At 41.3% G+C, this 27,840-nt stretch overlaps 1 protein-coding gene across 1 annotated transcript in view; it reads right to left on the bottom strand.

Moving 5' to 3' along the window:
* The window catches only part of LOC132901327 (zinc finger protein OZF-like), a 78,337-nt gene that overhangs the window by 10,733 nt on the left and 39,764 nt on the right, over nucleotides 1-27,840 (bottom strand). Inside the window, exon 2 of the mRNA XM_060943643.1 lies at nucleotides 13,923-14,094. Within this exon, the coding sequence (XP_060799626.1) occupies nucleotides 13,923-13,997 (75 nt within the window). The 5' untranslated portion in view covers nucleotides 13,998-14,094. The remainder of the gene's footprint in view (nucleotides 1-13,922; nucleotides 14,095-27,840) is intronic.

Genomic DNA, 27,840 nt, shown 5'->3' with positions numbered 1-27,840 from the left:
TTGGGACAGGGACAACAAAAGACTGAAAAAGTTGTGAAATGCTAAAAAAAAAAAAAAAAAGTAATTTGGTTAATTGGCAACAGGTCAGTAAAATGATTGGGTATAAAAAGAGCATCCCAGAGAGGCGGAGTCTCTCAGAAGGAAAGATGGGGAGGGGTTCACCACTCTGTAAGACTGCTTGGGCAAACAGTACAATTTAAGAATAATGTTCCTCAATGTAAAATTGCAAAGAATTTGGGGATCACATCATCTATGGTACATAAAATCATTAAAAGATTCAGAGAATCTGGAGAAATTGCTGTATGCAAGAGACAAGGCTGAAAACTGACATTGGATGCCTGTGATCCTCAGGCCCTCAGGCAACACTGCATTAAAAGCAGACACATGTCTGTAGTGGAAATCACTGGATGGGCTCAGGAACACTTCAGAAAACCATCATCTGTGAAAACAGTTCATTTCTGCATCCACAAATGCAAGTTAAAACTAGATATAAACAATATCCAGAAACACAGCTACCTTCTCTGGGCCCGAGCTCTTTTACGATGGACTGAGGTGAAGTGGAAAATTGTCCCAAGGTCTGACAAATCGAAATCTGAAATTCTTTTTAGAAATCTTGGACATCACGTCCTCCAGGCCAAAAAGGAGAGGGACCATCCGGCATGTTATCAGTGCACAGTTCAAAAGCCAGCATCTGTGATGGTATGAGGGTGCATTAATGTACGTGCCATTGGGTAGCTTGCACATCTGGGAAGATATCATGAATGCTGAATGATATATACATGTTTCAGAGCAACATGCTGCCATCCAGACAAAATATTTTTCAGGGAAGGCCTTCCTTCTTTCAGCAAGACAATGCCAAACTGCTTTCTGCCCATATTAAAACTGCATGGTTCTGTAGTAAAAGAGTCCGGGTGCTAAACTTGCCTGCCTGCAATCCAGACCTGTCTCCCATTTAAAACATTTGGCGCATTATGAAGCTCAAAATATGACAAAGGAGACCCGAACTGCTGAGCAACTGAAATTGTGTATTGTGCAAAAATGGGACAACAGTTCTCTTTCAAAACTATAGCAATTGCTCTCCTCAGTTCCCAAACATTTACAGAGTGTTGTTAAAAGTAGAGGTGATGCAACACAGTGGTAAACTGTGTCAACCCTGTCCCAATTTTTTTGAAACATGTTGCTGACAAACTCAAAATGAGCACATATTTTTCAAAAAACAATAAAATTTCTCAGTTTCAACATCTGATCTGCTGTCTTTGTACTATTTTCAAAGAAATATAGGGTTTCCATGATTTGCAAATTATCACATTTTTGTTTTTATTTACAGTTTACACAGTGTCCCAACTTTTTTGGAATTGGGATTGTAGGTTTATTTTTGGCTAAACTGAAATTATTCTGCATGCTCTCTATTCAATATTTTATAAAAAATAAATAAACCAGTTGAACACAGGTAGCCACTTCAGCTTCCTTTCTATGAGGGCTAAAATGTATGCTCTATAGTCATTTTTTTTAACTGTTTATGAACTCCTTTAACCATGCTTTGTGGGTGTGACTTTTTTGCTGGGGCATTACAACCAGGTGTTTATGCTTAAATTAGTAAAGCACAAAATTGTTTTGCGCAAGTTCTTCATACAGCTAAACTCTTAATTTTGCTCTCAAAGTGCACCAGTTTGATACATTTAACTTTAAAATAAACAAAATTATCTTCCAGGGGAGCATGCCCCCAAGTGAGGTCCACTGACCATAGTTTCACAAAATCCTGAAGGAAACATGATTATTCTGTCTTTTAAAAAAAAATAAATAAATACTGTCAATAAAACATCTACCTGTTCTTTTGCAAGTTAAGGTAGCTGTGAAAGAAATCCATCTCAACTCAAAATGTAAAAGCAGGTGACTGTGATTGTGTGACATACTATATCCTAGAAGCATGTTGATGATGGGTAGTGAACTAATGTGGCAAGTATGTGTGGAAGGAGTTATCATGAGACAGAGATCTCCACTTTTGAATATGAATACATCTTTGTCACTGCACATTGTACAATGAAATTGGATGCCATCCTACCAGTGCAATATCTGCCTATAAATAAACAAATATACTATAGTATGTGTTGCGATATAAAACTCTAAAAAGACACACAAGACATGCACATTCCCTGCATTGCACAGTCCCTTTAAAAGCAGCATTTACTGCAGTTATGGCTCTTGGGTAGAAGCTGTTTTTCAGTCTGTAGACCCGTTGCACTGATGTCACATTTACATTAGCAACCGCTGCTACCCTATACCTGGGGGATAAGCAAACTTTGTTTACATACTGAAGCCAAGCGGAGATGTCTAGCGTCTGTTGCTGTTGTCTGAAGAAAACTACAGTGAAAAAAAGCTCTACTACTGGATTACTTGGATAATCTTAGTCAGAAAGAAGTGAAGGCTAGATATATGTGGAAATTAGAGTTTATTAGCGGTTATGATCCTTACAAAATTCCTCGAAACAACTGGAGCAACGGTGCAGATTTGTGGGCTAGCATTAGCTACATGTTGGAACATTCTTTTTCCTGAAGAGTCTCTACATGGAAAAACAGTTTAATTAATAAATAAATAAATAAATAAATAAATAAATAAATAAATAAATAATAAAAATAAAATAAAACTACAAAAGCAAGAAAACCTTCTTTGTGTACAGAATTTTTCCTGAAATCAGCTTTTGGGAACAGAACATTACAAAAGCCAAAGCATTTACTCTCAAAGGACTCCGACCTGAACTGTGGGCTGGATCTTATTCCCACCCCTCCATGTCTCAACAACCCCAAGGACATCTAGGAGTGCAAATAGCTCTATAACATCATTTATACAGTGATGCTTATTATTGTTAAAACAATAATCTGAAGTGCTATTATTTGTAAAATAAAATATCTTGCTCTAGACTTACAAACAATATTGTAAGATTTTATTTTAATTTTATCCAATAGTGGATACGGACAGTAACAATTTTATCCAAAACGATTTTTCCTGCCTCAGTTGATTTATTTCCATTTCACATGCATGCAGCTGTTGTAAAGTTCAGTGTGTTTGCATAGAACTCTTTTGAACTGTAGGTTCATTACTACACTCTGACCTCCACGTTGACATTTTGCACAGGACTGTGTTCCTCTGATAACAGAAAAAAAGCTTCAGTGCTCTCTGCTTTTAATCTTTTCTGTTCTTTCAGGATACATCTGGCATGTCGCTCCTTGTTGGATTTTTTTTTTTTAACCAAATTATGTCCGCGTTGTTCGGTGCCCAATCTGGGTTTTCCGTGTCAAATAAAGAAGCTGCTTCACCTGTAAGAACATCAAACACTTTCATGAAGAAGCTAACTTGAATTCAAGCAGGAAAAAAAATAAAACAAGAATCTTAAGCAAACTCTTCCATACTCACTTCTGACATTTTTAAAAATACATTTTAAATACAATCACGAATTTCTCTGGAGTTTTCAGGCTTAGCTCCTCTTGCCATATTCTGTTTAACCACTCAATTCTTCATTGTTCTTGAAGCATTTGATTCTCTTTGTTAACATTTTTGTCGATAGCAGGGAAGACGGTAATACCTTTTTATCCATTTCTCTATTTGAACAACCAAAAGCAGTGCAAAAATGAACCATACTGAAGACAGGTTAAGCCTTACTTACACGAAAGACGGTGTCCGTTTGACCCCCCAGGTGAAATTATCACGTGATGCGTGACGTCATGCACAAGGAGTCTATTAGTCCATCTCTTAATTGATCTGAACTGTCTGCCCAAGGGCAGCAGTTCAAACAGAGAATGTCTGGGGTGGGATGGATCTTTTATTCTACCCTGGGTTCTTTTGAGGCAGCAGGAACCGTAAAGCTCTTCCAGGCAGGGGACAGGGTATCTGATGATCTTCTGGGTGGTGGTGACAACCCTCTGGAGCACTTTCCTCTCTGCTGCTATGCAGCTGGCAAACGACACACTGATGCTGTAAGTACGTACAGTATGCTCTCTATGGAACAATGGTAGAAGGTCACAAGCAGTTTTTAAGTGAGGTGGTTCTTCCTGAGAATCCTCAGGAAGTAAAGTCTCTGCTGTGCCTTCTTTATCACTTGTGTAGTGTTGGTGCTCCAGGTCAGGTCCTCCTCTATGTGCACCCCAGGAAGTGGAAGTCCAAAACCCTCTCCACACATTCCCCACTGATGAGAATAGGCTGAATGTCAGTTGTCTTTTTCCTAAAGTCTATGATCAGCTCCTTGGTTTTGAGGACCACGCTGTTGTCTCTGCACCACCCAGACAGCTGCTCCACCTCATCCTGATAAGCAGACTCTTCCTACCCCCCAGAGATGAGCCCCACTATGGTAGTGTGTCATCCACAAATTTGATGTCATTACTGGAGTGGGCAGGGTGCAGTCGCAAGTGTGAGTGGGGGTGGGGTGGGGGGTCAGCACACAGAGACACATTAGGCATACCTAACAACCTGCATTTTCTCCCCCCCCCCCAAATCTGTCCCTCTGAGTTACATGGAGTCAACAGTAAATCTTTTGGTGGAGAGAATGGAGACCTCGACTGGCTATTGTAGCCTGCAGGGAATCAGCCGTCAGACATTCTGTCGCATGTCCCAGACCCGGTGAAATGTAACTGAATTGTCTTGGCCAGCCCTAAGGGTCCCATCTGCATCTCATCATTGCTGAGGAGTGTGCTCCCATCACCCAATCAAGCATCCAGCCAGAGCAGGTCATGATATTTTTTAACCATATTAGCATGCCATTGTTGTGTGTTATGCCTGATGTCAAGAGACTCGTCTCTGCGAGCCTACCACACAGATTTAATACTTGTGTCATTTTTAGGGCATACCTAACAACCTGTGTTTTCTTTCTCTCCCCCCCATCTGTCCCTCTGAGTTACATGTTGGCCCTGGGATTGAGATGCTGGCCTCTTCTGCCCCTCGGACCTGCTTGATCCATCCTGGTGCCCTGTGTCTGGTTGGAGTTTTATCCCATCGCTCCTGTGGAGGACGGCCCCATGAGGACAGTTGAGGGTTATACCTGGAGGATGCTCTGGACTCTTACAGTAATGCTTTTATGGCTGAGAACTACAGTTGACTTGCTAACTTTAGGACTGCAGTTGTCATGAACAGTTTTGCACTCAAGTTTCCATCAATGAAGAGTTATAACATCAACGAAACTGTCTTCATGTTAAAACTGTTAATGTTATAGTCATGCTGTCTGTTGTTGCCCAAATGAGGATGGGTTCCCTTTTGAGTCTGGTTCCTCTCGAGGTTTCTTCCTCATGTCGTCTGAGGGAGTTTTTCCTTGCCACCGTCGCCACAGGCTTGGTCATTGGGGATAGATTAGGGACAAAATTAGCTCATGTTTTAAGTCATTCAAATTCTGTAAAGCTGCTTTGCGACAATGTTTATTGTTAAAAGCGCTATACAAATAAACTTGACTTGACAGCCCTGTGGGGGCCTACTCTCACCCTCTGGGAGCGATCAGACAGGAAGTTCTTTATCCAGAGGCAGATGGATTGAGACAATCCCAGGTCTGTCAGGTTGGACACCAGTCTGTGAGGGAGAATGGTGTTGAATGCTGAGCTAAAGTTCACAAAGAGCAGACTAGCATAGCTCTCCTGCTGCTCAAGGTGAGTGATGGCAGTGTGGAGAGTTGTGGCTATGGCATCCTCTGGACCAGTTAACTCTGTAAGCATACTGGTGTCATGTCTAACATGGGTGGGAGGCTTGCTATGATGACAGTCTGGACAAGTTTCTCAAAGCACTTCATGATGACAGAAGTAAGTGCCACTGGACAGTGGTCATTCAGGCTGCTGGTGATGGTCTTTTTTTGGCAGTGGAACTATGGGAGAGGACTTCAGGCAGGGTGGGATGGTGGACTAAGATAGGGACTGGTTGACTTCTCATGTGATATCCTGTAGTCTGTACATAACATGGTTCTAGATGATGTTTTATTTTACTCCAAGACGCATGTCCATCAGAAATACTGGCCAGAGGTGATCAATTACTGCAGGAGTCTTGGTCAAGGTGGCCCATTGCTATTTAGCCCTTAATGCTCTCTAAACTTTAACAGCCCCATGAGCCTTTGCACTCTGGCAAGGCTCTGTGGAACTAGGAACAACTAGAGTGACTACCTTTTCTGGGTCACAACAACAATAATCCTCCTCCTTGGACCTAAAATTATTTTCAAAATCAAACTGAGAATGGGATTAAAGGCCATTTAGTTAATTTTTTTTTAATATTCTTAATAAGTGACTCCCTACAAACATTTTTAATTAAAAAGCAATCATTGTTGCATTAAAAAAAATACTATTTCATGAGCCTTCCTAAAAATGCATGGGGTTGCTCAAAATTCCACAGCATGCCAGGTATATACTGTACATATCAAATCAAGTTCAAATTATATTTTGCTTGCATTTCTGAATGCACCGGGTGGCATGGTGGTGTACTGGTTAGCACAGTCGCCTCACAGCAAGAAGGTTCTGGGTTCGAGCCCAGCGGCCGGCAGAGGCCTTTCTGTGTGGAGTTTGCATGTTCTCCCCATGTCTGCATGGGTTTCCTCCGGGTGCTCCGGTTTCCCCCACAGTTCAAAGACGTGCGGGACGTCCTTGGACTGAGGTGCCCTTGCGAGAGGCCCCTTGCTCCCCACACGCTGTTATGGCTGCCCACTGCTCTGGGTATGTGTGTTTTCACTGCTTCAGATGGGTTAAATGCAGAGAGGAATTTCACAAATGTGTGATGAATAAAGTTGTGCTTTTCTTTTCTTTGAATTCATGGAAATGAAACACATTGTGTAAAAAGTCATACCAAATGCAGACCCCAGCATCAAACCAGCTCGCATCGTGACAAATTTTGTGGCATCGAAAATCATCAGATCATTGGTGTGGTAACAAGGTTTATATTAACTTTAGCATTAATTATCGTTAACAGTATCTGTTCAAATCCTGTAGTGTCATGCTTCTCTGTTTATCCTCAACATTTAGAAAAGAAACAAGCTCTAAGTATGAATGAATAAGTTGTGTGTGTGCATGTGTGTGAGAAGCAGCTACCGTGTTGTCATGGATGCGGCAGACTCAGCTGCATTTGGGAAAACAGACTATTATGAAATGTTGATGGAAGCGATGATGATGACTAATATTTTGAGTAACACAGGAAGCTGACCATGCTTAGGTCGTCCCATAACTACTTCTATGTTAGTGACTACCTGGGCTTATGATTTTATGGGACTTTCATTAAATGATACAATAAAGAAATATTTGCTTGAGCATTATTCAGGTGTTACTAGTATTTCTATTATTAACCAGTGAATTTTTTTTCTCTCCGTGCTTCCACGGACGGTGGTCGCATTCTCTGCTCTCCCTCTCCCTCCTTTTTTTCCCTGCTTGTGCTTCTTTGTCTTGTCTCATCTGCTGTACTTTTTGAAGAGACTCTTCCCGCATTACTTTCTAAACTAAAAAAAAAAAAAAAGCATGGAATTGATAAACTGGTCTCCTAACGAAATTGACACAGTTTTCTCGACGAGAAGCCTAGGTTTGGGGGAACCCACCTGTCCTGCCGGAATGTTTGCGGCTGGTTACACGATGGATGCGTGGGAGCGGTGGCGAGTCGTGTGCCTGGCAATTCTTTCTGTGGAGGACATTGAAGATATCTACCTATTCGGAACCATGATGACAGGACTTTTGCTGATTGGATTAGGCATTGCCCTGGTATATCGAGGAAATCAGACAATGGTGACAGCTGTTCAAAGCCCCACAAAGCTGCCCGATATGATTGGAGTGGTGGGCAAAGCTGTTGGCACTCAGACTGTGGATTTTCAGAACTTGAACCACAATATGGTTGTTATCTTGGAGAAGCTTTCGGCTTTGCAAGGAATACATTTTTCGGAGACCAATTTGAACAGAATGGACAGATATGGACGAACGGTGTGGACGTGCAAAGACTGCATCTGGAAAGACCAAACAATTTATATCATCTTATCGACATTCGGCTCCGAGTCAGCGCTGGCTTCGGTTAAGGCCGTTGCTGAGGCAAGATTTCCCCCTGAAGGTCACTGCTGGGAGACGCTCTAGCATTCCTTCTCCAACTTTCCGCGGTTGCCATTTTCATCCCCAGTGTGATAAGCGGGTGCGTGACCAGCGCCTTCATGGCTGCAGGAGTGGACGGCTGCTTGCTTGTGCTGGGTTACCTCTACCTCCTCCCCTACCCCCCCCCTTACCCCCACCCCTGATTGCCCCCTCTTTCCCCCCTTTCCCCCCCTCAAGTCCCGTGTTTAAAGTGTACTTGTGTTAGTGTGTGCTTATGTGCAAAGATTTTTTAAATGTTCCCACACTGTACTCCTGACAGGAGCATAGTGGGGGGGGGGGGGGGGGGGGTTTCTTTTTTTTCCTTATCTCTCCTCATGTTGTGTTTCCTTTTCTTTTATCCCTGTCTTCCTGTCCTGTTCCCCCTCTGTAAGGACAGGTTGATGGTCAATTTCACTGGCAACAGTGATAATAAAGGGTTCATTCATTCATTCAATTTCCACCACACTGGCTAAAAGAATTGATGTAGGATTGCATTGTGATCAAACTTGTGATTTACACCACTACTCCACATATCATTGGCAAGAAGAAATTGATATTAATTGGAGCTACCTTCATCTAGTCATCATATTTTGTTACTTAAAAATATACAAATCTTTATCATAAATTTATGACAAACTCACAACCGAGGAGTCTCCACTGTTCTTGGCTTCCTCTCGGTTCACCAGCTCTCCCTGGCAGGGACCGAAGTGTGCACCTACTGGAACAGTCTCCCCTTTATTAAACACTCCCAGGCCTGCATCAGGAATACTGGACTTCTGGATTTCTAGCCCAGGAGGAAGAGTTTGTCTGGCTCGGTCAGGGACTCCCATGGGAACAGGAGTATCTGGGATGAAGAGGGGTGGTCCATGAACCTCACAATTGTTGAGGAAGAAGGATTTGCAAACTTCACAGTCTGGGAGTAGAGAAAACGCAGTAGGAAGAAATGAGGCCCAAATGTGTGTGTGCAATCTGTATTTATATCTAAGACCACATACAGTACATTAGTACTGGATTATCCTATGAAAGCTTGCCAGAAAGGTTCACTGAACATCTGGTTGAGACTCGAGGTGTTCAAGACTGAGATCTCTCAGGACACAAGGTGCACAAGGACGAAATGTTTTTACTTCCTTGTGGGTGAAAACAAGTGGTTAGAAGCTTGCAGGGCAAAATAAAACAAATGTTCATTAACATGACTGTGGCACTGCAAGATGTACAGTATTTACAGCATTCTTAGGACCTGCCTATTCAGGGTCAAGGATATTTTAAATTCGGCTACTTGCTTATCTTTTGGGAAACAGAATATCCCAAATTTGTTATGAAATCACATGCAGGTACCAGGGCTTTACATTAGCACCCACCAAATGCGGGTAAAATTCGGCTTTGGCAGGTAATAACTTTAGTCTCACTAGCCACTTTGGCGGGTGGTTTATTCTGTGGTATGACAATATATTTTAATTGTAGTTTTCTCTGAAGGCATCTGATATAATAAACGCACTGCAATGTAATATTACGCGCCTACAACTCCCATGAGCACCTGCATAAACATTCTGACAACATGTTAGAATTGTTTAGAACATTCCTTAACATCTCAGATAAAATCACTCACTACGTTTACATGCACATAGAGAGAATCGAATTTCTGCCGTTGCTCGACTGAAATCGAAGTTCAAAATGCCATGTATACACCTTAATTCGGCTGAAATTGAACCGAACTTGATTTCTCGGAATCGAGCTACACGACCTAGTTTATGCGATTTCTGCCGAGCTACTTTGTGCATGTATACCCTATCGAGCTAGTTGTCGAGCTACTTCCGGAAGTGACGAGTGACGAGACCACAAGCGGGAAACACAACAGCCTCAGTCGGCATGACAACAGTAGTAGCGAGCAGCAGAAGAGGTCAGGAGGAACAAACGAAGAAGAGAAAATGGCGATGTAGAGCTCTCTGAAGTGTGGGTGGAGCACAGAGGACGGCAGGACAAAGCTTCTGGTACTAATAGGCTTTTTATTGTCAGACTTTTCAGTTTAACAGCCTACTTTTATTCTTGAGAGAAAAACACACGCGCGCGCTGTGTTCTAGTCCCGGGATGAGCTCTCCCCTCTGCTCTCCCTCTGCCTCCTTAAATAGGGCGCGGTTACTGGGAAGACACACAAACACAGGTTAATTACCGTCAGGTGAAGTGATTCTGCCACTCACCTTCCCTGGCTCCGCCCTCCTGTCACAGACCGGCGCTTGACCACGCCCCCACTGCCACAGGCAAGCAGAAACGTGCACTTCTGGAGCAATGAGGAGACAGAGTTCATGCTCATTCAGCTTAAGGAGTTGAATATATTAAAATTCATGGACGGGAGAAAAACGCGCAATGGAGAACATGGAACTGATAACTTTGTTTACACTCTTGAATAGCTCTTCTTCATGACGACAACTGGAAGTGTACCAACACGATGGGGCGTGTTGCGCCACCTGTGGCTCGGGTGCACAATGCACCTCACACAATAGCCCGATTTCATTGTGTGCATGTAGGATTGGATTTCTCTGGCACCCTGCTGGGACCTTCAGCTCGATTACTGACAGCAGCTCGATTTGGATGTGCATGTAAACGTAGTCAATGATACGGTAACTTGCGGTTAATGAACGAAGCAACAAAATTGCTGACGACTGACAAGCGCACTATGTGGCGGCATATAGCTGGAGTTTCAAACCCTGCTGCTCAGGAAAAAAGGGGCAGAGATGATGAACAAGACGCTAATAGGAAGATAAGACAGTTCAATGACAAATGGAAGTTAGGGCGAGATTGGCTAGTTCATAGCAAAACCAAAAATACCATGTACTGCAAAGACTGTAGAAAGTCTGGCAAAGACAGGCACCAGTAATTTTAAACTCCAAACTATAAAAGGACCATGAAAAGTCAAATGCACACATCGGTACTACAACATCAAAACAGGTGAAGACGGCTGGTTCACTACAGGACAGCATTGCTTTCAGTCCCTGGCTGTCATGAAGTCGGCTGAGCTGGAGAGGATGGAGCTGCTGTTTAGAAATGTTCACGCGATTGGAAAGATCGCCCCAGCTATCAACTTATGGCCTGCTGGAAGCCTCAGGTCATGAAGACCATTTTTCATGGACCATTCAGACTCATCTGATGATGAATGTAATGAGGACATTTAATGTCTCTCTCTACACATGTTCTCTCACACACGCACACAAGTTAAGTTCATCCCCCTTGCCCCCGCCCCCCTCCACCCCCTTTTATTTTTGAAAAGTGGAGAACCCTGCCCAGTTTACATTTTAAAAGTTATTGCTATTTTACATGTTTGTCGTTATATATTAGATTTCTTCGTTCTGCACGCGTTTTTGTTATGTTCTGATTTCCCAAATCTTGATTGGGCTTTGTGGCATACGAACTGTAATTGCCATGAGACCCAGGAATGAAATCTACCATTAATACAGCAGTGTAGGTTTCTGAACTGATTTGGATGATGACAGAAATCACCACAGCACATTGCATACACAGATATTCTCATTGAAACTCAGCCCATTGAAGTGAAGCATCACACTTACTTGACGGGCAGATTGCGAAGATTTCATTGTTAAAATATTTTCAAATCGTTGCGGGGTTTTTTTCCCTAGTTCTTTTACTGTTTGTTTGAAGTTCCAGAGTTCGGTGCTTGATGGTTGTAGTGTTTGTTTGACTGAAAAAATCGTTTGGAAGAAGGTATGTTTTTTCTGTTGAAGAATTCATATTGTAATAGTAAATGATGGATAACAGTAATTTATTATTCTTTAAATGAGAAATACAATGTTAGGTCTTATTTACTCAGCACTGTATATACAGAATTTTTGTTTTATGCAAAAAACTCATTATACAGGTCTGGAAAAATTAGAGATGAGCATTTAGGAAAATACTAAAGCAAGACAGTATTTTGCTGAGATGGCAAATTGATAAATTTCAAATGGTGTATGCTTCAAAACTGATATAATTTGAATCTCTAAATGATGGCATATCATGGAGGAATAGATTCCATATGTCTAATTGTACAGATAATTGTTATACTTAGAGATGTTTGCAGTTTACATATGCATGTTGTTTGTGAAGAGAATGTTTTATATATGCTTTTTCCTCAAACTTAACATAATGTTTGCAATAGTTAGAATTCAAGATTTGCTGTTTGTCATTACTTGTCCTAATCCTAACTTAATAATTTTCAGATCCATTCTATATAGTTATAGAAAAATCTATTTCAGATGGAGCATGGAGAGCTAATGATTGGCTGTTAGAAATTGCGAAATTTGTTTTCGGCCGGGGGGGCTTCGCCCCTAGTCTCCCCAACCAGGGCGTTGCCCTGGACCCAAATGGGGGCCTGTGCAGCCCCCATAACCCCCAGCCTAATCTGTTACTTTTCACATTTCATCTGTTGTTTTCCATACTAATGAAAACCCTTAATAACTGTGCACCCAGTCAGTAAATAAAAAAATAAATAAATAAATAAATAAATAAATAAAGAGTCCAACGCACATCTCTATTTGAGCTTGCTGACAATTCTGGCATTTATAGATCTAGGCATTTTTCCAATGACATACATTTAGGATTCATATTTAATTTAAAAAATAATAATAAAATAAACCCTAGTGGCAATTTAAGCATAACCAATTTGTTGAAGAACAAACCAGTGGACCCAGAGGAAACCCACACTGATGGGGGAGAACTTGTAAAACTTCACACAGACAGCAACCCAAGGTTAGAATCGAATCCAGGACCCTGGAGCTGCGCCACTATTATGCCCCTAAATCCGTGTACAGATATTTGGACACCTGTCCATCACACCCATATGTGCTTATTGAACATTCCATTCCAGGGGCATAACGAGGGGCATACTCTCTGTCCCCTATTAAATCAGTCAGTTGGGGTCTTTTGTGAGCTCATGCATGTGGGGAAGAGAGCACATGGCACTTTCCTCCAGGTGTGTTTTGCTATCCTGTGACACAGCATGAGCTGGATTTGGAAAAGAGGAGGTTGATGGCTTTACATGTCTTGGAGGAAGTACATGTTAGCCTTCACTCACATGGTTAGAGAGACCTGGCTGGTGGGTGGATACTAGCAGGTGATCACATTGGAGAGAAAATGGGTGGAAGGGGAAGAGGAAAAAACAAAACAACAAAAAAAAACTATCCTCTTCTAATGTGGTGAAGACATTAGGACACGTTTATTTAACATTTATGGAAGGAGATCCAGGTATCAGTCAGTAAATTTCCCCAAGATGGAAGAGTCTTCAGGACAGAGGACTTTGTGCTTTCTGGTTTCTCAGTCACACAACATCCCACTTTTTTTTTGTCTCAGAATAAAACACAGGAGTGGCTGGAGAGAATGGCAGACATTCTGTAACATTAAATGTAAACAGAAACAAAAAACATGCTGTGTGTCATTCAGTAATAAATTAAAAACTGTAATTGTAGGCAAATCACTGTGGTATGAGGGGAATAATACACTTTGGGCTGTGCTGTTATGTGAAAATAAAATCACCCGCCATAGATTTTTTTAATCACGCATGACCCATCATGTGTTATTCCACACTTTTTGTTTAGGTTAACTCATTGGTTTATAACGACTAATGTATTTTAAGGAAATAAATTTATTATTTAGTTTCTCTCACTCCTTGCTACCATATTACACTCTACAAACAAAGTTCATATTTTATCAATAAAAATATCAATTTTAATTCTATTTTGTCACAATTAGTTGATTAAATAATCTGAGACTTGGGCTACATCCCAAATGTACTGCATTGCAATTTTAGTGCATCAGATAGTGTGTAGGGTAGAATAAACAGTGAGAGTTACTGAGCACCAGAGTGACCTGATGTCTTACAGAGGTAGTCTTTATTGTCAGGATCTTCAACTTTAACAGAGAGACCTTCAGGTGGGTTGTCGAGATCGTCTCCATAGTTGTAGATATTCAGCTCCAGGGTCTCCTCTTTCTTCACACGGACTTCTGACGTCCCTCCAGCCATGGACGTTTCTGTTTTCATGTCCTCACACAGCTAGAGATCAAACAACAAATCTGTTAGGGCAGGATGGTATCCATCCCACTCAGGAAGGTGCTGCTCTCATTTCTCGCAGCATAGCTCATAGTCTCAGAACAGGCCTAGTTAATCTGTGACAATCCAGAGCCAAGGCCATGGAGCAGACGAACAGGCTAAACTGACTGCCCACTAGCTGCACAGAGTTGTCACTCAGGTTCCACTATATCGAGACTGTGTCTGTTCCCTGAGCTTAAAAGAAAAAAATATAGAAATACTCAGAGTTTGTTCTAATAATCTAATTAATATAAAATTAGATCATACTGACTGTACAGCCGCTGCCAGCACCTTTGACCTAAAAGGTAAGACTTTTAAATATTTTCTCTCTTATGTCTGAAGCACGAACTGTTAATGAACTTCTTACCGATCAGCAGTTTAACGTACTGTGTTTAAACAGAAACATGGATTAAACCAAATTAGTCTGTACCGAAACGGTCCAGTACAAATACGTGTAGCATTACGCCCCTACAAGAGGGTAAACTGGAACACAGCAGGAGACAGACATAAAAAGCTGTTGCCTCCAATCAGCCACACTTGGTCCTTTCCTGGCCAGGTATTTATCATCCCCCAGACACAATACCCTCCAGGCCTGTGGAGGGTGCGCACACTAGCACGAAGGGTAAATCCTGGCTCCAACACGCATCACTGCTCACAGTGCAGGGCTCGACATTAAGGATTGCCCAATTGCCCAGGGTAAGTGGGATATGTCCCTGACATGCCCGACTGGGCAAGTTGGAATGAGCATATATTACGAACTAGCACCACAAAAATTTGGCTTTTTGAGCTTTTATTTCAGTTCCTAAAAGTGTCCCTCACTACATATCCGCCATTGTGTCTTAGCTGTTTTCTTAGTCTTGGTTTCATTTACTGCTTTGCAAGTTATTTTATATACCCCCACTGTTGTAGTATGGTATGCGTACTGTTTATAAACCCCTTGTGCATGACATCACGCATCACATGATAATTCAGCTGGGGTCAGACACCGTCTTTCATGCAAGCAAGGCTTAATCTGTCTTCAATATGGTTAATTTTTGCTTGTTCAAACAGAGATAGATACAAAGGCATTACCGCCTCCCCGCTATCAAGAAAAAAGTGTGAACAAATAGAAGCAAATGCTTCAAGCACAATGACGAAATGAGTGGTTAAAGAATATGACAAGAGGAGCGAAGTCTGAAAACTCCAGAGAAATTCACGATTGTACTTAAAACTTATTTTACAAAAACAAAGTTGGAAGTGAGGATGGAAGACTTTGCTTAAGAATCTAGTGTCTTTTTTTTTTCTGTTTGCATTCGAGTTAGCTCCTTCATGAAAGTGTTTGATTTTCTTACAGATGAAGCAGCTTCCTTTTTCAACCCAGAAAACCCAGATTGGTTTCAAACAACTCGGGCATTAAAAACAAAACAAAACACCACCACAACTCAACAAAGAGCGACATGCACGATAAATCCTGAAAGAACAGAAGAGACTAAGAGTAGAGAGCGAGCTGAAGCTTTGTTTCTGTTATCAGAGGCGTTCTCTACCTCTAGGTTTAAAAAAGCAAAAACCCCAACCCTGTGCTGCGTCATGACAGACCAGCTGCACTGATTCAGTTACAGGTTGCCAGGTCTGTAAATAAAAAAACACCCATAACCTACACACTAAATTTTAAACTCAAACATTATCCGGTCATGACACACCGTGGGGTTTTGTTTTGGGTTTTTGTTTTTTAAACCTAGAGGTGGATAATAAACAAACAAACAAAAAAAACAACCACGATATATAAATATTCTCAAACACAGTACTGTTCAAAAGTCTTGGCACCCTGTTTTCATCATGCAAACTTTGTTATAGATTTCTATTTTATAATTTCTACAATTATCGAGTAATGAATCTACAGTCTGAGAGAGTTCTACACAAAGACACACTGAACTTTACAACAGCTGCATGCATGTGAAATGGAAATAAAATCAACTAAGGCAGGAAAAACTGTTTTGGATAAAATTGTTATTGTCCGTTATAAGTTAAAATTAACCAATAACCAAACTTCAACTCAGTGTGTGCTCTTCATTTTATGTTGCAATTCACAACTGTTCTATGGTTTTCCTTATTTAAAACAAACAAACAAAAAAAAAATGCAAAAAAAGGGGTCAAGTGGAAATTAGCCCCCACTTGCCCCCCCCCAGGGCAAGTGGGTTTAAAAGTTAACGTTGAGCCCTGCAGTATGGAAAGTGTTTTACTCAGCAGAGTGATCAACAATACCAGTGCATTCACACTGGAGAGAAACCGTTTCACTGCCCACTGTGGGGGAAGAATTTTACAATGCAGAATTCTCTCCAAATACACCAGAGTATTCACACAGGAGAGAAGCCGCATCACTGCTCACAGTGGGGAAAGACGTTTACTTATTGAGTTACATTTCAGACCCACGAGTGCACTAACTCAGACATTGCATGATTTAAAAGTTGTCAAATTAAATATGGTGAATGTTTTTGCTGGAAAGGACCTGGACTTTGAACTTTATTGTTCCTATTATAGGACTACATATTTTAAAATAATCTTATAGTGATATTTAAAACAAGACTGTTAATCTTTCCTTTTCATCTTATGTAGTTAAGTAGTCATTAATTACCACCATACAAGTAATGATGTAACTGTAACACTATCATCAGTGTAGTACTGCAGCATGAGACTAATTGTTTATGGAATTATTACTGACCAGAAGTTTAATGTACTATGTTTAATGGAAATGTGGATCAAACCAAATGAGTATGGAGCATTTAAATTAGGGGTGGGTATTGCCAAGGACCTCACGATACAATACGCATCACGATACTTGAGTCACGATACGATACGCATCACGATACTGGAGTCACGATACGATATTGCGATATATTGCGATATTCTACATAGTTCACTGAAAAATGTAAACTGCATTATGCATCTTAAAATCCGAGTTGTATGTACATCAGATGATAGTGATAATTCATGGGACAAACTGAGTCAAAACAATGTAATTCAAATTATCCATACCATTTTATTGTAACTATACAAGCGCAAGTTACAACATATTTGCAGGAACAACACACTGTCTGGAACACACTGAAAAGTGCAGTGTGCATCTTAGGCCGAATCCCATTTCACCCCTTGGACCAACCCCTTGGCCCTTCCCCTCCATTTTGCGCGTTCACGTGAAGGGGTAGGGGTATCCCAATCCCAGTTAACGCGGAGGGGTAGGGGAAGGGGTAGGGCTTCTGTACCCCTCCAAACGGAGATTTTCCTGGAGCTGACTCCGAACGAAGGGGTTTGAGTGATTTCCCACAATGCCATGCGGATTTCAGCGAGATTTCATGCGGATTTCAGAAAGATGGCGGTTCCCGCGGCGAAAGATTGTCATAAATGTATTTTCTCCATTATTTACGTGTTTTAAGTTGTTATCCAGAGGAAACACGCCGCTTGATTCGCTTTCGAGCTGAGGATGAGCAGCGATTTCTGAAATCCAAGCTGCTGCTAAAAAGCTTTGGGAGTGAGTATTGTTTTCGGTTGCTTGACTGCGTATGTTTTGTTCTGTTATTCTCGCTTTTATTGTTTACATGAGTGTTCTGACACCTCATTCTGTCGGATGTGGTGCACGAAGCGCCAAAGATATCCCATTCAGTGGTGTTAGTTAACAAATCACACCCTGCCAGCAGAGATTTCTGGTTCTGCCTCTGGCTCTGACTGTAGCGGCTGGTCGCAGCCAATGACGCATTTGGTCGCGTTTTGCTAACGTAAACGCTGACGGAGGTACGCGATGACGTATGCGATCGTTGAAGGGCTATCCCAATACGTAGGGGTTGAATTTCAAGCCCTATCCCTTGTAGCTCAGTTTCAAGGGGAAGGGCCAAGGGGAAGGGGGAGGGGGAGGGGTAGAAATTAGAATTGGGATTGGGCCTTAGTCTCCCTGAGCACAATGATGAAAAAAAGTGCAGTGTGGGTCAGTGTCCACACACTGAAACTGAATTGAAACCTCAGTGAATCATGTTTCTTCTGAACTTTGAGTAAATACTCAAAATAAAATGCAGTGTCTCACACAAACTAAAATTGAAAATGCAAAATAAAGTGCAGCTTCTTGCCTTTGGTCTTAAATGACAAAATTAAGTTCACAGTTACAGTAAGTCACACATCACTGAAGTAGATGGGAGGACTTTGGCGCTGTCCAGTGTAGTTTGCTTCAGGTCGGGTTTCGGTGGCTCCGGCTGAGCTAATGTCGGGGTGGTGTCGTGCTAAGTAAGTTCGCAAGTTTGTTGTGTTACCTGAATATCTAATTGGAGCGAAACAGGTTTTGCAAAGTGCGTACTCTTTGTCCAGCTCACTGTTTTTTTTTCTCCTTTCCTTTGGAATCCAAAGTGCCTCCAAACATCTGCCTTAAAGTTCGGCGGCGTCTCTAGGTTTACGTTAACAGCCATGCTTGCTTGTTTTTTTTCCCCCCCTTACTGCAACCACCGGGTAAAAAAGAGAAGACGAAGAGTGCCTTGCAGTGAGGTAGCGGCACAGCGACACCTTGCGGAGCGGAGGTGCGGAAGTCGTACTGGATTTACAACCCGTCTGAAACATGATTTATTATTTGAAAAAATATCGATATTTCAAATTGAGTATCGATATTGAATCGGAAGACAAAGTATCGCGATATATCGCCGTATCGATATTTTTGCCCACCCCTAATTTAAATGTAGCTATGCTTCATCCTCAGCTATATGTATCAGCCTCATCTAACTGGTCGAGGAGAAGGCGTCAGTTATTTATAATGATATTCTAGACATGATACAAAAACCTGAACAAAAATTCAATGCGTTTGAAGTTCTTTATACTGACATATGTAGCCAAAATACAAGTCTACCCAGCCAATTCAGCCAATTACAACCCCAACTGCAAAAAAAAAAAAGTTGTGACACTATCGAATATAAATAAAACGAGAATGTGAAGATTTGCAAATGATGGAAAGCCTATTTCATTGAAAATAGTACAAAGCCAATATGAATTTGTTGCAACTGAGAAATTTATTGTTTTTTGAAAAATGTATATTTGATTTTGAATTTGATGTCAGCAACACATTTCAGAAAGGTTGGGACAGGGGCAACAAAAAACTGAAAAGTTGTGTAATGCGAAAAAAAAAATTTGGTTAATTGGCAACAGGTCAGTAAGATGATTGGGTATCAAAAGGCCATCCCAGAGAGGCGGAGTCTCTCAGAAGTAAAGATGGGAAGGGGTTCACCACTCTGTGAAAGACTACGTGGGTAAACAGTGCAACAATTTAAGAATAACGTTCCTCAATGTAAAATTGCAAAGAATTTGTGGATCACATCATCTATGGTACATATCATTAAAAGATTCAAAGAATCTGGAGAAATCTCTGTATGCAAGAGACAAGACTGAAAACTGACATTGGATGCCTGTGATCTTCAGGCCCTCAGGCTAGGTGTTTTCTAGAGACTCGTTGACCCATCTTTTCAATGCCCAATACTAGAAGTCGACGGGTAATTTTCTGCAATGACAGGCTTTAAAATTCCCATTCAGGTATCCTTTGGAGCACGTTGTGCATGCGCTTAGGACCCAGTCATTATGGGAACCACCTGATACTGATCTGAGCGCAATCAGCATACTGTTTTCACAGAGGCTTTGTGAAGTATTCTGTCAGGTATGCGGTGATAGATGGGTCTAAGCGCAGGAAGAGTGTTTATTAGCAGGCATGATGTTCACAAAAACGAAACTGAAAGCAGAGTCATAAACATGGCTACAAACAAACATGACAGTGATAATACTTCACAAAAGTCTCTGTCTTTATAGACCCCTTGCATATGACATCACGTGACAATTTCACCTGGGGGTCAGACAGACACCATCTGTTGTGTAAACAAGGCTTAATCGGTCTTCAACATGGTTCATTTCTGCACTGTTTTTGGTTGCTCAAATAGGAGAAATAGATAAAAGGTATTAGTCTCCCCACTATCAAGAAAAATGTTACAGAAGCACATGCTTCAAGAACAACAAAGAAATGAGTGGTTAAAGAGAATACGATGAGAGGAGCTAAGCCTGAAAACTCCAGAAAAATCTGCGATTGTATTTAAAAAAAAAAAAGTCGGAAGGGAGTATGGAAGAGTTTGCTTAAGAATAATCATTTTATTTCTACTCACATTCAAGTTTGCTTCTTCATGAAAACGTTTGATTTTCATACAGGTGAAGCAGCTTCCTTATTTCACATGGAAAACCCAGACTGGGTGCAAACAACTCGGACATAAATCAGTAAATAAACAAACAAACATAAATGAAAGAAAAAAAAGAAAAAAAAGTGTGGCACAATATATCCTGAAAGAACAAAAAAGATAAGAAGACCTTTATATACCACAGTGGGGAAATTTCCTGTTTGCAGCAGCACAGTGGATAGCAGCAGAAGAGGAACAAATCAAGCCACAAGTTAAAAAAAAAAATTCACATATTATATAAAACACACACACAGAGTGGTGCTTGAAAGTTTGTGAACCTTTTAGAAATTTCTATATTTCTGCATAAATAGGACTTAAAACATCAGATTTGCACACAAGTCCTAAAAGTAGATAAAGAAAACCCAGTTAAACAAAGGAGGCAAAAATATTATACTTGGTCATTTATTTATTGAGAAAAATGATCCAATATTACATATCTGAGTTGCAAAACTATGTGAACCTCTAGGATTAGCAGCTAATTTGAAGGTGAAATTAGAGTCAGGTGTTTTCAATCAATGGGATGGCAATCAGGTGTGAGTGGGCACCCTGTTTTATTTAAAAAAACAGGGATCTATCAAAGTCTGATCTTCACAACACGTTTGTGGAAGTGCATCATGGCACGAACAAAAGAGATTTCTGAGGACCTCAGAAAAAGCGTTGCTGATGCTCATCAGGCTGGAAAAGGTTACAAAACCATCTCGAAAGAGTTTGGACTCCACCAATCTATAGTCAGACAGATAGTGTACAAATGGAGGAAATTCAAGACCATTGTTACCCTCTCTCCAGGAGTGGTCGACCAACAAAGATCACTCCAAGAGCAAGGCGTGTAATAGTCGGCAAGGTCACAAAGGACCCCAGGGTAACTTCTAAGCAACTGAAGGCCTCTCTCACTAATGTTAATGAGTCTACCATCAGGAGAACACTGAACAACAATGGTGTGCATGGCAGGGTTGCAAGGAGAAAGCCATTGCTCTCCCCCCCAAAAAAAAGAAACCCAAAAAACATTGCTGCTCATCTGCAGTTTGCTAAAGATCATGTGGACAAGCCAGAAAGCTACTGGAAAAATGTTTTGTGGGTGGACGAGACCAAAATAGAACTCTTCAGATTAAATGAGAAGCCTTATGTTTGGAGAAAGGCAAATACTGCATTCCAGCATAAGAACCTTATCCCATCTGTGAAACATGGTGGTGGTAGTATCATGGTTTGGGCCTGTTTTGCTGCATCTGGGCCAGGACAGCTTGCCATCATTGATGGAACAATGAATTCTGAATTATGCCAGCGAATTCTAAAGGAAAATGTCAGGACATCTGTCCATGAACTGAATCTCAAGAGAAAGTGGGTCATGCAGCAAGACAACGACCCTAATCACACAAGTGGTTCCACCAAAGAATGGTTAAAGAAGAATAAAGTGAATATTTTGGAATGGCCAAGTCAAAGTCCTGACCTTAATCCAATTGAAATGTTGTGGAAGGACCTGAAGCGAGCAGTTCATGTGAGGAAGCCCACCCACATCCCAGAGTTGAAGCTGTTCTGTACGGAGGAAAGGGCTAAAATTCCTCCAGGCCGGTGTGCAGGACTGATCAACAGTTACCGGAAACGTTTAGTTGCAGTTACTGCTGCACAAGGAGGTCACACCAGATACTGAAAGCAAAGGTTCACACACTTTTGCCACTCACAGATATGCAATATTGGATCATTTTCCTCAATAAATAAATGACCAAGTACAGGTAGTCATCGACTTACGACCGATTGACTTTACGACCGTCTGGTTATGACTGGCAAGTGTTTCCCAGCTGAGCGAGCTGAGCGTCCGACAGTTTCTGCCCCAGCTCCCGGCAGTGCCTCTCGCCACGTACAACAGTTTTCGCCTCAGCTCCAGGCACATGCGCAGTTTCTCTCACGCCCCCTCATGCACTCCGTCATACAGTTTCCGCCCCAGCTCCTGGTTTATGAAACGAGCAAATGCTCCCGCCAGCCCGAGCGCTGCAACAGCTGATGATGACGTAGACGACCCACAGCCAAGCACCAGTGATGCCAGCAAATCCGTGACAGCCAGCACAACACGGTCAATAAATTTTGTATTTTGCTGTGTTTTCATTTGTATTTTGGTTTTGCTTGTATTTTGGTATGTTTCAAACTAAAATGTTTTCTATTTTTCACACATGAATTTTGTATTTTTTGTTTTGCACATATTAAACGAATTGTACTGTACACAGTGTAGTATGCAGTGTTTGACTTAAACCAAATAATGAGCCAAGGTAATGAAATAAGAAAATGTTGATAAAATAAGACTAAGATGATTACAATATCATTGTGCACATCTCTGAAGACCTGTCCTGGAACAACAACACCGCATCACTAGCCAGAAAAGCCCAACAGCGTCTGTACTTCCTCCGCAAACTGAGGAGAGCAAGAGTCCCAGCCCCCATCATGCACACATTCTACAGAGGCACCATCAAAAACATCCTGACCAGCTGCATCACCGTGTGGTATGGCGCCTGCACCGTGTCCTGCTGCAAGAGTCTGCAGCGCATCGTGAGAGCAGCTGAGAAGATCATTGGTGTCTCTCTCCCTTCTCTTATGGATATCTATAACTCCCGCCTCACCCACAAAGCCATCAGGATTGCAGGTGACCCCACCCACCCATCTCACAGCCTCTTCAGCCTGCTGCCGTCAGGGAGGAGACTGCGGAGTCTCCAGGCCAAAACCAGCAGGCTCAAGAACAGTTTCTTTCACCAGGCGGTCAGGAGGCTCAACTCCCTCCCTGTTCTGCCCCTCCTCCCCCCGCCACAGATTCTGCTCGCACACACCCCTTCAGCATCTGACATGTCATCCTCACAGTTTCCCCCCAACACACACACATATACATACATCTCATCGTTCATTAACACACTGAACTCAGGGACCGCACATCTCACTTTACCTCGCCCATTTGCACTATTCCGCACTACCTCACCTTAACAGCTGCTAGTTTGTTTATTCTGCTTATTTCATATTTCATGTTTACCTGCTATACCTCAAGTGCCCTTGACTGTTTGGTTATTGTACCAATTTGTGTGTGTGCATGTATGAGTGTTTAGTCTTGTTAATATCTAGAGTGTTTATACTGTTTATATTGTCTGTTTGAGCATTTAGTCTGTCTTGTTGTTATCTAGTGTTTATACTGTTTATTTATACTAGGGCTGCAACAACTAATCGATTAAATCGATTAAAATCAATTATTAAAATAGTTGGCAACTAATTTAATAGTCGATTAGTTGGGTCTATGTTATCATATGCTAGCTCACTTTTTTTTTTAAAGTGTTCCACAAGACATCTTGCAGCCCCAATAGCTTTGTCAATGCTTGAGTGCTTCAATGCAGAATTGATCACCAGTTGCAAGGTGTGACCAGTGCAGAGGACAGAGGACCACCCATGCTTCTCCTCCAGTGTTTTTGCCACAGCCACAATATTGGCGCCATTGTCATGCACAATGGCGCCAATATTGTGGCTGTGGCAAAAACACTGGAGGAGAAGCATGGGTGGTCCTCTGTCCTCTGCACTGGTCACACCTTGCAACTGGTGATCAATTCTGCATTGAAGCACTCAAGCATTGACAAAGCTATTGGGGCTGCAAGATGTCTTGTGGAACACTTTAAAAAAAAAAGTGAGCTAGCATCCAACAAGCGGAGACAAAAACAGCAACAAATGGGTACACCTGAACACAAGCTGGTTCAGGATATAAGCACGAGATGGAACAGCACATACTATATGGTTAGCCGACTGCTTGAGCAAAGGTGGCCTGTAACTGCAACACTGTCCGACTCAACTGTCACACAGAGGGACAAACGGTACCTTGACTTAAAAGCTGACCAGTGGAGCCTGCTTGAAGAGCTTTCCACAGCCCTTAAACCATTTGAATGTGCCACTGTGTTTATGAGTGGGGACAAATATACCACAATCTCTACAGTACCTCCACTTGTGCAGGGGCTAGTGAAGTCCACCCAGAGTGCTGCATTTGAGTCAGCAGCAGTACAGGCTTTCCAAGTGACTGCTACAGAGCAGCTTCAACAGCGATGGAAAAATGACATTACTTTCTCAGAGACAGCACCAAGCACGGTGATCCTCTCCTCTGCACTGGACCCGAGGTTCAGAAAACTTAAGTTTCTGACTCCTGAACAAGTCTTTAACGTGCAAAACAAAATACAAACACATGCACTCGGAGTAAGTCGGGAGATAGAACCTCAGCAGCAGCATGAGAATGTCCATGACCAAGCCAGTGCCACCTCCACCATTACTAAAGCTGCTTCAGGACCTACAACTCTTGATTCACTGCTTGATTCTGGAACCAGCAGTGAGGAAGATCAGAGAGAGGGGGAAGCTGAGGATCTCAACAGCCAAGTGAGGAACGAAGTCCTCACATACTTTGGAGAGAAGCCCCTTGCCAAGGAAGAAAATCCATTACACTGGTGGAAGGCTAACGAGAACAGATATCCCACCTTGGCTAGGTTAGCTAAGTCCTACTTGTGCATCCCTTGCACCTCAACACCATCAGAGCGCCTCTTCTCTGCAGCAGGCAACATAGCTTCCAAGAGGAGAGCCAGTCTCAGCCCAGAGCATGTGGACATGTTAACATTTTTGCATTGCAATGCAAAGTTCATTGTGAGTGAGTGCAAGTGACTGTATTCTTGCAGAACCCTTCCTCCATAGTTCTACCTCCGTGGCCTGTTGTTGTTGAGCCATTTGATGAATAGGAAAAGCCTGTTAAAATCTTTGAGTTTTATTAAGTTTATTTATTTAATTGTTGATCAGCTCATTTCAAGGTGGAGACAGGTTTTTGTTTCAGAACATGTAAAGAAATGCTCTCTGCACTGTATAAAAACAGATGGTCTTTGTTTTTCATTACAGTTATTTAAACTGTTCACCATCTTAAAATTCAAGACTTCAGTAGGATTTTGTTTGACAAAACAATATAAAGAAATGGTGGTTGCACTATATAAAAAAAAGATTTTATGTTTGTGATTTTATTTTCTTTACATTAATTCAGCTGCTACAAAATTTTTATTTTTATTTATTTTTTTGTACTCAATGTAGCATACATTTAATTTTTTCATGAGTTGGAAACAACTTTTGAACAAAGACAGTTTGGCTAATTAAATAAAATGCTGGAAATCAAATTTTGCTTTTTTTCCTTTTTATCCGATTAACAATCGATTAATCGAAAAAATAATCGACAGATTAATGGATTATCAAAATAATCGTTAGTTGCAGCCCTAATTTATACTGTTTATATTGTCTGAGTGTTTAGTCTGTCTTGTTCTTATCTAGTGTTTATACTGTTTATTTATTCTGTTTATATTGTCTGAGTGTTTAGTCTATGTCTAGTTCCTATCTAGAGTGTTTATACTGTTTATATTGTTTGTTTTTTTCAATTATTCTATTTTTATTTATTGCATTGCCAGTTTGCACCATGGGTCAGAGAGGACTGATATTTCATCTGTGCTGTATGTCAAGCATGTATAGCATATTTGACAATAAAGTTGACTTGACTTGAATATACTTACATTCATTTAACATAGGCCGACTTACGACCAGATCGGTTTACGACCGGTCAGTCATAACCAAACGCAGTTATAAGTCGACGACTACCTGTATAATAATTTTGTCTCATTTGTTTAACTGGGTTCTCTTTATCTACTTTTAGGACTTGTGTGAAAATCTGCTGTTTTAGGTCATATTTATGCAGAAATCTAGAAAATTCTAAAGGGTTCACAAACTTCAAGCACCACTGTGTGCGTTTATTTTTATTTACATATGCCTAAGATAAATATTAAAATTAGAGCAATTATGAAGTAGATGAAACACTTATTGCTGTAGGTGCATTTGGGTAATTGAGTGATCAATCTCATTAAATCTGAAGGTTAATAATTAAAATTGAATCAGTCTCATTTGAATCGTTTTCAGTGAATCATTTCATTGAATCAGTCTCATATCATTAAATCACTCATGGAATCAGTCTTATTAATCAGTCTCATTAATTAATACCATTAATTTTGGTGCTTAATAATAAATTACCAAACAGCTAAATTATGGTATATTCCAATTATTATGATCACTTACCATATTACATAAATCATATGCACCTTTTAGAATTCTTTGGAGATTGGGGACTTCAAAGATATTGGAACACAAATAAACACACAGTTTCAATAATAAATGAATTTATTATAGCAAAGATAAAAATGGATAATGGCAGTTGAAATATATACAAACAGTGAGATGTGTGTGTGTGTGTGTGTGTGTGTGGAGTGAGAGAGTGAAAGGCCCTATGGCCTGAGCAGAAGGCTATCGTGGGATGCTAGCTAGGTATGTTCGTGTGTGTCCATGTGGTGTAGGGATCACCACGTGGGATTTGAGGTGAACAAAGGAATTAGCCTTGTGTGGCTAAGCTAAGACAAAGGGAAGCTAGCTAAGGTGGGTTTGTGAGACATGTGGCCATGTGTGGAGGCCTAGATTAGCCTTGTGTTTAGCTAAGACAAAGGAATGCTAGCTAAGGTGTGTTTGTGTGTGGGGAGAGAGAGAGGCCTTGTGTGTATCCTACAAAAAGGATTAGCTCTGGTAGCTAACTCCACGTGCGTTTGGGGGGGGAGGGGAGTTGACCACGTGGTAAGGCCTATGGCCTAGCAAAAGAAAGAAGCTAGCGTGGGATGCTAACTGAGGTGTATTTCTGAGGCCAGGTGAGGCCTGTGACCACGTGTTTGTGTGTGTGTCAGGCCTGGTGACCACGTGTTCATGTAGGCCTAGATTAACCTCGTGTGGCTAAGCTAAGACAAAGGGATGCTGGCTAAGGTGGGTTTGAGAGTGGGGGAGGACCGTCACGTGTTAAGACAATACACTTAGCTTTGGATGCTAATGGGACAAAAGAAATTAGCCGTAGGCTAATTTCACTAGCTTATAACAGTACTGAATCCACTGAAACCTTGATAAGGTCAAAATGTGTGATAAAGAAATTAAAGTGTTAGTCAGGAATAAAGAGAAGCATGCACAGCCTATCTATTAAAACAACTGAGAGATTAAAACAAAACAATAAATCAATTCAACACGCTGCGTGTTTACAGTGTAATAAACCGTTCCTGAGGTTAAATTCACACTACTTCAATAAAAGCTAATTCCTAAGACTAGGTTTTGCCCAAATGCCAAGTCTTACTCAGTATCTTGCCTCTAGCAAGATTATGAAGAGATGTTCCGAGACTTTTGGAGTTTCGCCGTTGTGGAGCACGTGAGTCGCTTCCGTGAGGCGCAGAGAATTTCTTGGTCCGATGCGTGGTCGCTCGTGATGAAAAGTCTCTGATTAAATACTGTGCACAGCTTTTGAGTTAAAAAGGATCCAGTCGCTTCTTAACTTTAAAATAACCGAATCGGCTGCAGTAGTACGTACTTATAAGAAACAAATGAAAAACTGGTTGTAACTCAAGCTGAGTTTGAAATCGCGGGATCTTAGAGTCTACCG

The sequence above is a fragment of the Neoarius graeffei genome, chromosome 17, assembly GCF_027579695.1.
Source record: "Neoarius graeffei isolate fNeoGra1 chromosome 17, fNeoGra1.pri, whole genome shotgun sequence".
In the NCBI taxonomy this organism is placed as follows: Eukaryota; Metazoa; Chordata; class Actinopteri; order Siluriformes; family Ariidae; genus Neoarius; species Neoarius graeffei.
Note: the sequence above shows the minus strand (reverse complement) of the source record. Positions and strands in the feature narration are given on the sequence as shown.